General features: G+C 40.4%; 1 protein-coding gene across 1 annotated transcript in view; it reads right to left on the reverse strand.

Annotated features, from left to right (window-relative positions):
- Nucleotides 1-15,205, reverse strand: part of gabrb1 (gamma-aminobutyric acid type A receptor subunit beta1) — a 51,068-nt gene that overhangs the window by 11,285 nt on the left and 24,578 nt on the right. Inside the window, exons 4-5 of the mRNA XM_020641259.3 lie at nt 13,955-14,175; nt 1,085-1,167 (exon numbers count right to left, since the gene is read on the reverse strand). Coding sequence (XP_020496915.1) covers nt 1,085-1,167; nt 13,955-14,175 — 304 coding nt within the window. The remainder of the gene's footprint in view (nt 1-1,084; nt 1,168-13,954; nt 14,176-15,205) is intronic.

Consider the following 15,205-nt stretch of genomic DNA (forward strand, 5'->3'; position numbering starts at 1 on the left):
AAATTAGTATGAGAAAGATTTGATGTCTTTTCAGCACCAGCATCTTCTCATAACGTGAACATTTAGCCTGAGGGACCGTAGACAAGGATATTTACTGGTCTGTCTCAGATAGCCTGCAGCAGCTGAGAGAGGCCGAGGCAGCGGCTGCATCCTGGTACATGTAGGCACTGCTGGTACGATTCTGCAAAATAATCTCAAGATGCAAAATGAGGATGTTAGCATTTCCTAAATGGCTTCAGAAAATGTCAGTATTTTCACCAAATATAATTGTTAGTGCGCAATAAAAACTGTGTTATCCAGATGTCCGACCATGACTAGTAGACTTTCACCTTAAACTGAGCTCTGAGAGTTTCTATGCATTTATTATGTGTAGAACTTTAACTATGCATGTGGGTAGTATCCATTATTTAAGTGAACCACTCCAGCCAGGTCTGATTGAACAAGACATGCCAGTTAGCATTAGCTGACGTAAAGTGCAGCCTGACCTCGGTGACCAAAGAGTCTTTAGGAGAGAAGCACATTCTAACCCGAGGCAGCGTGTGAACCAGAACAAGAGGTGGAGAGATTCCAAAGAGCCGCATTTAGAGCTGATTAAAGTTAAATGTGTTTTTTATGAGCTCTGGTGTGGCTGAGAAGTCTGAGAACTGAGGCTATAGCTGTCCAAGTGTTTCACCGACAGCAGTCTGTCGGAGAAGGCAAAGTTTAATATGAACATCAACATTTCAGCGTATTAATGGACCAAGGTCTATTATGATGATGATGCAAAACCAACCTATTTCTCTTTTGGGGATAAAAGACCTGAAATGTTTGGTTTTGTACAATGTGGGAAAGTCAGAGTCAAGGTTACGTTATCACACCAAAATATGTTAAATTAACACAGCATATTTTTTTTACAGATCTCCTTGATGGAGGATTTCAGTTAGATCCAAAACAAGCACCAGTGATTTACTTGCTTCACTTGGTGCATACATACTGAACCAATCCGCAGGTGTGAGACCATTTTAGAGTATTTGTACAAACTTTGCTACGTGGCTTTTATTGCTAATTCACTCACAAACACAAAGACAAACTCAGTGCCACTCACAGCTCTCTATTTCCAGGGTGCAGTTCTGCTCGTCCAGTGGGTACCTGCGCAGGTCCATCATGCAGGCGGCTGTTGTTGTGATCCTGAAAGAAACAAAAGAGAGTATTGTCAAATACTCAGACACCTCAAACACATTCTCATCCCAGGTCGTGTCTTCTGCTCAGACATGATTAAGGTCAATAAATGCATCATGGGGTGGGCTGGAACGATGAGTGATTACTTTTGATTTCTCTTGGGTCTTGAACCCTTGTCTCCTGAGTGAAGATACTGCATTGTCAGCAGGGGTGTGTCCAAATGTTTGTTTGGTGCTTTTTTTATTTTAGGTATATGAGATCAAGAAATTGAGATCTGGAGAAAGAAAATACAAAATTACAAAATATATATGTGAATTTTTGTCCACTTGGGGTTCCTGCAATTTGGAAATAATCTTATTTTTGTCTCCCCCTCTAACTGTTCCTCTGTACTCAATGCTGTTTATATTTTAGCTAACTTGTCAACCAAACCCAGACAGAGCAAAGGTGAAGCTGAAGTGTTCCTACATGGTCGGATATCGAAGTCTAGGGCTGCTGACTCAGCTGCTGCATTTGGTAACTTGAAAGTAAGAATAGGTTATATCTATCTATCTCTAAAGCACTATTACCTTACATAACTCAACTCCCAGCTAAGCTCATTGTTAATATGCACAAATTGAAAATTCAGTTCCCTCCGTAACAGATCCAGCATTCATGTTACAAAAGAGCAAAGCATTTATTTTTTCTGATGCCTGAGAAAACTCACTTTATTAAAGAATGAACAATATGTTCCAGCCCTCACACAGCAGACGTCCTACCTACTCAGCCTTCAGTCACACAAATCCTTTTACATCTAGCCTGGAACTGAACTATCTGTTTCTTTCCCATAATTGCCTCTGCACTGCTGGAGTCATGACTGCAGCTCGCCTCCCTTTGAAAGGCCTCGTGTTTAATCTTAATTACAACTATGAGTAATTAAGAATTAACACTAAAATCCAGGCAAGTGGGCAAAACTCATGTCCTCCCCCTTTGAAGTCTTACATCTGAGGGAGGAGACACTTTGGTCTGGAAATTTAGCACGAGAATTATTGATTGAGTCGTTTGGTTTCAGTCACAGTTCTTGGCCTGAGTGAGAGAATCTGGTCCTTCAGTTCGTCCTGCTACAGAAGTGTGCTCTGCTTACAGGCTGGTACAGATGTTTATTGGTTTGTTTTACAGGCAAAGGGTCAGCAATGGAAATCATTTGTTTAGCACAGCAAATACAGTTAAATCTTGTGCCAGAAAATCATGTAAACTATCCAGGCATGCAACATTTATATGCTGTAATCCCAAATATAAATATTATAGGGGTTATAGGAGAGCAGTTTTTCTATCTGACTTGCAGTTAAAATCATTTAAACTGCAAGTCTGGCAGCATTGGAAACAATCACTGTGCACCTCATATACTTTTTCAGGGCGCACTCACACTTGGCCCAGTTGTCCTGTAATGTGCTTAAGCATGATTGGTTCCCCATTCCCCCGCTGGCCTGCACTCACACTGCTCCAGGACTAACCGGGCCTGAGCATGGTTACCTCTTGTACATAACGTCATAATACAACACATGAATGGTGTAATGTTATGAAGCGTGCTGTTTAAAAGACAGGAAGATTCGAAAATAAAAATAAATTAAAGGAACTGTAGTCGAGTCCACATCCATACAGAGAATGTGACAGCTACTTTACTGAATTTGTGGCTTATTGTGAGTCATGTTAGTCAGATACAGCCAGAACACTCCGGGATTTGTCCATAATGAAGGCTGTCCATGTTGTGTACCCATGCCCGTGCATGAACTGTACCGTGCCAAAGCACACCTCTTCCAAGTGTGCCACCTGCAGAAACTCCTGAAAAGCTCCTAAAGGTTTCGGGGTGAGCTGTATGTGTGAATGCAAACAAGCAACTTTTTTTTTCTCTCAGAGTTCATCCGGAGTTTCTCCTGCTAGCCTCCTAATATTTCTTTCTGCAGAAAGTTAGAGTGCGCTGATGTGAGAACGCAACAGGATATAATCAGGAGCGAGAGCGAGTTTGTGGGGACGTTTATTCCCTGCGATCGGTGCATGTCCCTAAATCGTAAGCAGGTGAACGGTACGGTGTCCACAAACGTTATTTAATGGCTACATTGGCTCCAGTCTGTTCTTCTTTGCTCTTTTGTGTATGTTCTGATTAAGTATGAAAACTGTAAAGAGGCAAGGCAACAAAAAGATAGCACCCATGACGTCAGATTTCAGACCCTTTCACTCCCTCAGCTGTGCCATTACTTTAAAAGCTTTGTGAATGTTTGCTCGGTTGTGTCCTCTTGCTTATATAAACTCTTTCTGGTCACAGCCTTCTCTGCTTCTGTCTGTCCTTTCTTGCCCTGTTTTTAGAAGGGCGAGCAATTACAAGTAACCCCAGCAGTGGTCTTTTGAGCTGAGCTTTCTGTGCTACGCCCACACTCTCCCTAAATATTATGGCGTTAACGTTTTTAAACAAATAGCCCTCTTTATGAACTTTCAAACACTATAATTCACGGCAACCACTTTGGTTGATGTAGTTTTTATTGGGTTTAGAGATGAAAGCTGCCACCAGATCAGCCAATGGAAAATTGCAGTATTGCAGTAGCCGGGTTTCAACCTGTAGAGGGTAGTCGCTATCAGTGTTAGGAATAACACATTACTAAGTTACTCGTCACTGTAACGCCACTACTATTTGCAGGTAACTAGTAATGTATGAAGTTACTTTCCGATTCAAATACACCAAAACGATTAAAGAAACATTAAATGCATTTGTATCTCATTACTTTACGTGAAATAAGCAACAACAACATAAGATTGAGGTTAATTGACATCGATTCAGTGGGTGAGGTTACTTTGACATTGTAAATTGGTTTTCCTAGAATAGTCAATATATCTGCAGTATGAGGTTTCATATAGAGTTAGTCCCAGTGCTAAATGTGACTATTTGACTTCCTATCATGGTTTTGCAGAGCTCATTGGTGCTGAAATTAACATAAATTTACTTTTTTTTATCGTAACTTAATATGATGTGAAATAAGTGCATGTAAGCAAACCTTTTCTGGCAAAGGGATGACAAGTGTGACTTTGAAAGCCAATAAAAACCCACTAATGCTCCTCCTGGATCGTCCTTTTTCCAACTCTGCAGAGTGTGTATCCAGCTGTTCTCACATCTTCAGTGTCAGGATGTAAAAAGCCCCTCAGGACATGAATATTCATTATTTTCTTACCTTCTTGAATATTCTGGGGGCTGTCCATGCACGTCTAAGACACGCTGAACGCATTAGGGAGCACTGGATGAATTATAAAATAGGTGCAGAGCGAGTGGACAGTCAGTAAAAATAGAGAGTGTCAGCTCTGTGACCTGTCAGGAGAGACTGCAGGATGCTGCAGCTCTCCCACTCTGGAACAGCTATCATTAGGTCTTCAATGGACCAACCGTGTTTTCTTGTTTGAATCTTATAAAAATGGAGTCCGACTCAAAGACACAGTCACGCATATACCTAAAAAAAGATCAAAAAGGAGCCACAAACTGCTTTCTACTCTTCAGTTTCTCTTTTATTTTATGTGTGATAAAAATGGAAACCATCACAGCCGACTCTGGAGATGAAGCGTTTTAAATTTTCATTCAGTTTATCAAATAACGCATGATGAATTTGCTCTGACGTCTATAAAGATTTTAAGACCATCAGATTGGTCAAGAATGGCCGGTCATTTCTCGAGCCAAACTTCACAGGACTTGATGGTGATTCGTCCTGTCAGAGTTCTGTTGGAGGCACATGCTCTATATGATTTATTTATGACTATAGTAAGATTGCAACTTACATTTTAGCTTCTATTAGAGCTCTAAGAAGTTATGAATGCACCATATCACCCCCAACCAGTGGTAAAAATGTATCGTTTAGCAAAGACAACATGTCCTGAATTCAGGCATACAAAACGTGGGATTTGATGTGGGGTTTGCAATTGGCGATCTCTTATTTGTCTGTTGAAACAGACATGTGGAACATTGTTGATGATTTCACGGCCCATGGTGGGCCAAATCCTCAATTACCTTCTTCTTTTACATGCACAGTGAAGTCGAACTGCAGCTCGATTTGGCCCTCTAATTGGAGCTACTGTCCTTGTCCCAGTATACCGTATTGTCCGCACTATAAGGCGCACCGGATTATAAGGCGCACCTTCAATGAATGGCCTATTTTAGAACTGTTTTCATATATAGGGCGCACCGGATTATAAGGCGCATAGAATAGAACGTGTTTACAACTGAACAAGGCTGGGAGATATTGTGAATATATCAATATAAATACGTATAAAACTACGTTTTATACGTGTTTATATTTATATAAATGCACTACGTTTTATACATAGTGCATTCACAATAACTCAACGTTGTTCAAACGTTAATGTGCATATTCACAATATCTCCCAGCCTAGTTCAGTTGTAAACACGTAAAAGAAACACAGTCTGATACCGCTAATTCAAACGTTAGTGCATAACTCAACATTGTTCAGTTACGTATAACACGTAAAGCTCATTTTTTCAGTTCATTCCCCGTCCACGAATCCCTCGAATTCTTCTTCTTCAGTGTCCGAATTGAACAGTTGGGCGAGTACGGCATCCAACATGCCCGGCTCCCTCTCGTCATTATCCGAGTCAGTGTCGCTGAGCGCCGTGTACAACCAGTATGGATCAACCAATTAACCAATTGATCCATATATAAGGCGCTCCGGATTATAAGGCGCACTGTCGTTTTTTGAGAAAATTAAAGGCTTTTAAGTGCGCCCTATAGTGCGGAAAATACGGTACAAGCTTAGTAGGGAGAATCTATTCAGGGGCGGTTGTGGCTCAGTTGGTAGAGTTGTGGCCTCTCAACTGGAAGGTCGAGGGTTCGATCCAAACATGTCCGTTGTGTCCTTGGGCAAGACACATAACCCCGAATTGCTCCCACTGCTTTGGCGGCGGTGTATGAATGGGATTGATTACTTCTGATGAATGATACTAAATAGCGATCACTACCATCAGTGTGTGAAACGGTATGAATGGGTGGGTGTGACATGTGGTGTAAAAGCGCTTTGAGTAGTCGGAAGACTAGAAAAGCGCTATATAAGCTCAAGTCCATTTACCATTCAGTGACAGAAGTATGTCCAACAACTCCACAGTGGCGATATGCCCCCTTTCAGCTAGTTAGGGTACTATTGGATCTTCTTACCATTCACCCATTACATCACCTCACACCACAGGAAAATTAGACAGGATATTCTTTAGTACAAAAAATCAGGACTTTGCTTATGACCAGGGTCTTTATTTACTCCCACTGCAGGAGGTACCAGGCCTTTATATGAAGCGGGCTTGTATAAGGAGGCAGGCCTTTATATAACCAATATCCTTTGCCCATGGGGAAAATGAACATGTGAGAGTCTGCCCATTCTTGATGAAAATCTCTTTCTATGCTGCCTTCTTTTCTAATTGTAGAGCAGCACATGATGTCTACTTCTCCCTGACTCACTTAGCTTCTCACATTGTGTTTCTGAGATTTGCTGTCTGCTGACTCCTCCGGGTGTTTCTGTTCACTTGCAACGCCTGGTCTGAATAAAGCCTTTGATTGGCTGAGTGGTATCACGTGTGACGATCGCTACCGTAAGGGCAAGAAAACAATGCCTTTTAAAATAGACTCTTAAAAAGCATGAAAACTTGAATTAATATGCTCATGTTAACCCTTAATAACACCGGTTTGAAAAAGGAGGCCGGCCCTTGTTTGTTTGTGCGGGCCAAGCCCTCAGACGTAATAGGAGGCTCAGCTCCTAATTGACTAACGTTATAGCCTATTTGAGGATTTACATTAATTGTTGTCATGTGTGGGGTCTCTCATATGAAGAATAGACCTTTTAGTTTGGGCCAGACTTTAAAATGAAAAGGGCCATGTCTTCATAATTGTCAGTTATAGATAGTGATAACATACACATTTAGATTTGCAGTGCTATAAAATATGAATAAAACCTGTATCTTACAAAAATGTTATTGTAATCAAACTCTTGCATTGAAAATCAGTGTAAATCTTCACAGCGATGTAGCACAACATTCTGGACTCTGCTTATGGACTCCTCCCTAACTCCATGGCTATTCATTCTCTTTGTGAGCCTCCCTCACATGAAGGCCCATATACTGAGCCATGACAAGCAGCTTTATAAACAGTGCTTCAGCACAGGCCCAGCGGCACAGACTAAACTTAGCTGCTCTGTCATCTTTTATCTTTTTTTGTTATTGAGGACAGCCGTCCTCCAGCAGCCACAGAAACAACAGGAAAACAGGTCTGCTGCATCTGTGCTGTGCATTATAAACAAACAGACCATGTATGTGTTACACGTCTTTTAATGCCAAACCGAGACACTGAGCCATGAACATCCAAAATGTGTATGTGCCAGACAGCGGTGAGGTCATTTTGGCAAACCTAAATATAGCTTTGTGTCAGCAGGGAGCACACTGGATGAATAATTGTGGGAACCTTCAGGGGCTAATGATTCTGCAGTGTGCTTCTGTGGAAAAGGAATCTTTCCAGCTCCCTCATAAACTCTGAGAAAAGAAGCTGAAAGCTTAAAAAAATATTTCAGGGCTGAGGAAACAGAAAGAAAGAAAGAAAGTTATGCTGCTTTTTCCCCATTAACCTTTTTTTTTTTTTTTTTTAATCCAATGATATATTGAGTGGCAGCAGTTATTGTATCCGCTGCAAACCTGAGAGCAGATCACTCATGTTAGATGAAGACATCAGACTGACAGGATCTATGAAGTGTAAAGGTTTTTTAGACCAAAAGGAAAGCTATTTTTAGAAGGGAGCGATTACATTTAAAGTCAAAAAGAAGTGGAAAGGTGATTTATTTATGTCCATCTCAGAACTCTTAGCATTGATCTGACCCAACAGTCATCAAACTAGGTTCTAGGGCTTGCAATACCAAACATGATTTATTAGTAATTTGGGATAACTTGAGAGTTAACTCTGGGTTTTCAGGGCTACAGAGGTGGTTCACTTCTTTCCAGGGTAAAACACCATGGTAATGTATACTGGATACCTAGCTTGCCCCAGAGCAGATAATGTTTGGGATAAGATATCGACATATATGAAACTAAATGAGCTGATCATGAGAAACACCTTGTATATGTCTGATTTGTCATGTAAATGTGACCTTAAAAAATATTATTAATACTTTATAGCAGACTACTTTTCTACTTACTTATACAACTTCATACAACGAAGTGTACTTACCCCTTTCAGTTGTGTTTTCATATGCATTTAATAAGCCCCATACTATTCTGTTTGGTCCAATTGCTTTTGTATCCAGCCTCCAGTGGCTGTTCGAGGGTCTGCAGTTTTGACACTTCTACATTGGCCTATTTTTCAGTTACAGAGGTTGCCTTGACCCGAGTCTTTTCATGAATATTTCTCAGCAGAAAATCATTTTGAACACTGACAATAACTAGTAATGACAAGGACTGACATGATAATAGAATAGTGCAGAAAGAAATCTGCTACGTCATGAGTTATACGACGCCGATGGATACCCGACTATCAAACTGACAATAATGCCATAAAAAGGACTGACAGTTTTCTGCCCGCTTTTTGCATTTTCATCACTTTAATGTTTTCTTTCAATCTGGAAACGGCCTTGTCTGTGGAATGAAAATCCAAGGGCAGTATTGAAAAGGGAAGAAAGAATAAGAGGAGGGGGGAGTCAAATAAGCAAGATGGAACAAGGAAAACCTGAAGGAGACAAAGGAGAGACAGAAAGGGAGCTGTTTTGTGTGTGCACCAAGCTTTGCCTTTCTGGAAACAAAAAAAGTGTGACAGATGTGATGCGGACTATTCAATGTCACTCGCTCTTTTTTTATATGGATCCTGCAGACCAATTACTGCAAGTTACTCGAGGTAAATACTTAAGTCTGACGTAGCATAAGTCAATAAAGACAATGGCTGTTTTTTTTCCCGAAACCATCTACTATATTAGTAGTATGTACTGATTTTGGGAAAATACAGTATGAAGTATGCAAACACAAAATCTTCTGTATGCCAAAAATACCCAGATGTTGTACTGATTTGGAAAAAATTTCAGTATGGAGCAGACCAGTCTTCCTCACATACTGTTGAACACAACTCAAAGCGCCAGGTCAGACAAAGAAATGCAGACAGCAACAGCTATTGTAACAAGGGAAATAATCAAGATCAGACAAAACTTCCCAGACTCAATAGTCTGTTTACAGTTGAATCATTGTAAGTACTCAAAGTAAAGTATTTCATTCAGTATAGATACTGATTGTTTCAGACAGTTACGAGTGAGTGCAATAACTCCACCTTAACTGTCGTCCGAATTACAGTATTTGTGACACATGCGGTGCCCCGTGTGAGGCCATATAGGCTTCTTCACATATAATATATGCCAAATATAAACTGTATTCTTTATTTTTACAAATTTTCAAACCCTTTAAGGCCCTCATGCTTTATGTGTTTACCTCTGAGGACACAGAGAATGGTGAGGACAGCCTCCAGGGCCTGTGTTCACTCAGCCATGAAGACAGGGCCAGCCAGTGTTGTTTTTTGACAAATCTAGCCGCTGCTCTCTGTCCTTTTCAACATGCTCTCTCCTGGTTTTGGACATAAATAGAAAGCACTCCGGGTCAGTCCTTGGATACTGCTCTCTCTCTGTCTTGCTCTTGTGTGTCTGACACCGGGGCTAATTTCATCTGTTGAGAACCAGTAGTCAACACAAAATTTGTGCAGATTGGTGCACCTGATCTGTTCCGACATTTAGGTCCTTCTTGTGTTATATTTACTTACAACACTCATTCAGAAATCTACCATAAAAAGGGAAAGATTGATGTATAAGATGTAAAGATAATTAACTTCAGTCACCCTGCTGGAAGACCTGATGAAGACTTGTTGTGGGAGGAATCTGTCTGCTATTGGGAGGTTGACCTGACAGTGAATGAATGGCAGCTTAACACGCCTCTGTTGTTTGACCTGCTCTGTGTGAATGCAGAGTTTAACTGCAAACTGTGCTGTCAGCCTCTGAGTAGTGGCACAGGTTATACCTCAAACATTGCAAAAAGGAAGTAAATTAAAAGAAGACAACCAACTGTAAATTCAAGTAAACTTTACTAAATTTAAAGGGCAACTAATCCCAATATTTTCGGCTGAAGTGCATCTGAATATCTTTACATATCTACATATCTTCATCAGTTTGACTTATTTCTTCCCTCATCTGGACTTCAAATGGAAAACTAAGGATCATGCTGTATTGCCCTCAGCACTGTGTCTTACTGTAAATCATGCTGTACCAGTGGCAGCTGCTGTGTACAACATGATTCACAGTCACCGCAGTGTCTTCCTCTAAAAGAAATGTTTCCATGCTTACCATGTTGGTTCTTTTCCTGTACTGGTCAACTGTCAGAGGCCTGCTGCTCAACCACCTGCCACACCATCACCAAATCCTGCACCAATGATGGTGCAACCCAAAGCAAGCCAAACCTGTTAACACACACTGTGCATGTTTACCAAACATGAACAAATGGAAAGGATAATCAGAGGACACATGGTGGGACTTTGTGGCTTACATTCCTAACACAAAATCAAGTCTTGAGACAAGGAAGTGAGTAGTTATGAATTATCCAAAATGGATATATTTAAAAAGAATACAGGGTTAATGATGTATAAAAAGGGGAACATTTCCATTATTCTGACGCTTAATTTTTTCATGCGTAAAAACATGGGCAGCAGTTTTTGACAGACAGCTTGATTTATCAACCAAAATGATTATTTTGAAATCGTTAACTCTGATTCCTTTACTGGAGGGCATCAGAGATATTTCATGTGTCATGTGTCATGTGTCAACAAATCTACTGGTTATAGGCAAACAAAGCAAGTGGCGTCTCTGTGCCAAAGCTGTTTGTGTGCATTTGAATGTTCCATTATGCATTTATTCAGGGCAATATTATCCTCGTATATGAAAATGAGCCTTAAAGCAAACATGTCTTATTCACAAAAGATGATGCTGATATTTACCATGTGACGTCAGAGTGAACTATTATTGACTGCTGAAAACTGGGGGTAACTGCACCACAGTATTATATATATATATAGATATAGATATACAGTTTACAAACTATGTCACACTATCGGATATAGCTGTTATTGGGAAAACAATTGCACCTTACTAAGATTCTATTAAAAAAGAACACCCATGATTCCCTGCCAGCTTCAACTTCATCTTTTGTTATTGTTCGATTGAGAGACCCCTGGTGTGGGAATCTACATACTGTGCCTTTAATGAGATTTCAATTCGTCATTTGGCTTAGTTCATTTTTTTTTTTTTTAATTTGGACCTGTCAATAACTTATTTAACTTCAACTGTTCACTTGGGTTTGTGAGGGAAAAAGTCAAAGTGAACACGAGTAGAACATAGAAACTCTAAATAAAATCACACACAACATTTTATCTGACACTATAAACACTGAAACCCTGACAGCAGCTGTGTGTTACAGTGATTCTTAATGTCAGATTTTGATGCTGATCCATGCTTTGATATATTCCATAGCACCTTATTAAAATGTGCAGCTTTGCCTCAGAGCTAAAAAAAAAAAAATCTCTCATCTGAAAACTGTCAAGTCATCACTCCTCTCTCACGCTGAAGCACAGAATGCCTTTGAACTCAGAGGTCTGAATTATTGACAGTGACTGGCCCACAGTTTCCTCAGTTAACTCCACGCAGCTTGGTTCATCGTCGCTCCGCTCTGCTGCAGAGGGCACGGCCGAGCGTGTGTGTGTGTACACTGCACCAGGAGAGGCTTCATAAATGATTTACCAGCTGGTTCTCCCTCGAAGCACCAGAGGAGACACAGACAGAGCAACACTTACCCTCTGAAGGAAGCCTTTGAGGAATGCTCTCCATGCTAATCAGATGCTACTTATGGAGATCTGCAGAGGTTTTTGTATGCAAACATGGAAAAAAGTATTTTTCTATTTTGGATTTGTTGGTACTGAGAAAATAGAACCAGAAAGCACCTATTCTCTCTCTCTCACACACACACACACACACACACACACACACACACACACACACACACACACACACACACACACACACACACACACACACACACACACCACACACACACACACACACACACACACACACTGTGTGCAGAGTAGAGCCACTCTTTTGAAGGGCCCATCAGCTTTAAGATGTGAAGTAACCATTCATGAAATTATTAATCTAGAGATCTTATTGCTTGAAATTAGGACATTAATCTTATTTTCTGTTAATTACGCAACACAGAGTTCCTACTTTACTTGAACTGACAGGCTTTGTGATGAGTGCTAATTTCACATCAAAATCTACTAGCTATGTCTTTTGACAGATGCAAGGAATTTGACATTATTTTTGTTGCTTTAAATGTACTTGTCTGAATTTATTACATAACAAAGCTTAACAAATAAAGAGACCTAGCACCTAAAGACCTAGTATTATATGCATAGGTGAGCTAAAAAGAGTAGCACCTATAACCAACCACATGAATACAAATGGGTCTATATACGTTGAGATTTTCTGTAAGCTGAAAATGGTTCAAAAATGTTCAAATCAAAATACACAGAGTGTGAGGTTATGTACAGTACATATATGTATTCCTTTCTATACATCAGGTATCGTTCATTAAATTCTGTGTCTAAAATCAATCCAAATAAGAAATATAGATTTCAATACTGAATATAAAAAGTAGGATGTGTAGTTCTTGTGTTGTAATTCTGCTTCTTGCTGGGGCAGCTGCGGCTCAGAGTTGGTCGTCCAAAGGCTGCTGGAATAGCTTAATACTGACAAAGATTTCTTTAAAGTACAAATTCATGCTTTGTCGGAATAATCCACAAAAGGTGATGTGCAAATGACCCCAAACAATGAGGTTGGATCAAACATTTTTAAGGATATCTTAGGACATATTTCACATAAGGCATCATACAGAGGTGTATGGTGTATTTTTTTTTTTCTGAGGATGACTCACAAAGACATCCTGCAATGCAAGACATGATTCCTCCTGGTTCCACAAAGTGAAACAAGTGCATTCAGAAGCTTTTGGTTTCATCACGTCGTACCAGTGTGTGCCTCTTCTCAAGTAAGTTGGTCAGGGGTTTGATCCCCAGTCCCTGCTGCTCCCCCTGCTGGCTCAGGGGAGTGTGAATGTAGACATTTAAAACTGATAGACACTTTACATAGCAGCCTCTGCCATCATTGTGTGATTGTGGTGTGAATGGGTGAGTGTGACCTACAGTGTAAAAAATGCTTTGAATAGTCAGAAGACTACAAAGGCGCTATACAAGCTCAAGTCTATTCACTCTTTCTTTACTGTTCATCTCGTCTCCATTAATGTATATAAGGTGTATGTGATACTTCTTGCCAAGAATGTGAACGATGCATAGATGTTCAGATGTACAGATATAACAGATGTGTGGAAAAAACATGACGCCTCTGGCCCTGACTGTCCCCGAAGTAGAGGCTAAATAAAAACATTTCTACACAACACCATATGGATGTATTCTGCATCAGTGAGCCTCTTTGGAATATTGCAAAGGAGAATATATGGTACAGGGGGTCCAACAAACAGACAAACAGAGCAGGCTGAGAAATATATAGAAAGCAAGGGAGTGGATCAAAACGGCCGCAATCACTGGAGCCAACTCCAGCAAGACTCTCATGATTTTATTCAGACTTTAAAAATCTGTCTGCAACTTTGAAATCCATTGAAAAGTTGGTAGGTGTAAGGCCAGCATTAAAAAGAGTCATCTCTCACCTGAGACCATAGAGCACAGTTCCATCAGGGTGCAGTCTGATCATTCGGTTTTTCACGGTCACTCCATGGACGAAGGACTTCTTGTCATTGATGAAGTATGTGTCAGGGACCCACAGCTGGTCTGCTACCCGGTTGTCCAGGGTGAGGTTGAGAGGGATACCGGTGTAGGAGAGGCGCTTGTCTCTCCAGGATTGCTGGAAGTACATGGTGATGGTGTAGTCCTGTAGGAATGACACAGAATAAGGTCAGCAATTCAAAAATAAGGCCTAGATCTCTTGTTTCCTGACAGTTGTGTATCTGTAATGAAGACACATTCTTATCTTTTAATGGTAACTTTACCAAATGTAGAGCTAAAGTATATTTTGGCCTAACCACGGACGGATCTCTAAAAATAGTACTGACATTGGATTATAATGAATTGTGGGGTTCCCCAAGGCTCAGTACTTGGGTCATGTTTTCAGCCCAGTCCAAAAACGACTTTTTGCTACACTAGACAGGGGTTGACATTTTTTATAGCTCATCTGTTTTAAATTTGATAGAGGGTTAGGGTTGGATTAAATTAGGGTTGGAGCTAAATTGACTGACAGGCATTAGTGTTTTAGTTGTTTGCCAGGAGGCTTACAGCCCGCCTCAGCTCCACCTCTTTGCCCGTTTCTGGACTGCAGTCGCCTCTGTTTGGCTTCAGAATGGCTCTTCAGAAAAGAACTGGGGGATCTCACTGAGATTACGTCCATGTTTTATGCAGTTACGGCTGTACCTCATTCTGCCACATAGTGAATACTGTCCCAACCATGTTCTCTGTGTTCACTAATCATATCAATTAATGGATTTGCCAAAACATTTAGGGCTAAACAAAGAAAACTGATAAAGCTGACTTTAAATGGAGAGTTTGGTGTTTTAAAATGGGGTTCTTTTTAATAGAAAGTGCTTTAGGCGATAACAGTCAGCAGTCATCCCCTAATTTGTTGAAGCCAGCCAGAGTTCGTACATGGAGGATAGGCCATGGACCACTGCAGACCTGGTCATATGAAACATGTACTTAAGCCACTAATAAGTCCTGTGTAAGTGGTCACTATATAATTGTATTAAAGGATGCATGTAAGGGCATGACCTAAGGTGTGTTGAGACTAAAAACAAAGCTAATTTTTGGCTTGAATTATTCGCACATGCTTGCCTGTTTGCCATATCATTATGTTCCGTCAGTTAAACACAACCCATAAATATTCGATAGTACTGCCAAGATTTCTTGGA

The sequence above is a fragment of the Labrus bergylta genome, chromosome 18, assembly GCF_963930695.1.
Source record: "Labrus bergylta chromosome 18, fLabBer1.1, whole genome shotgun sequence".
NCBI classification, from domain to species: domain Eukaryota; kingdom Metazoa; phylum Chordata; class Actinopteri; order Labriformes; family Labridae; genus Labrus; species Labrus bergylta.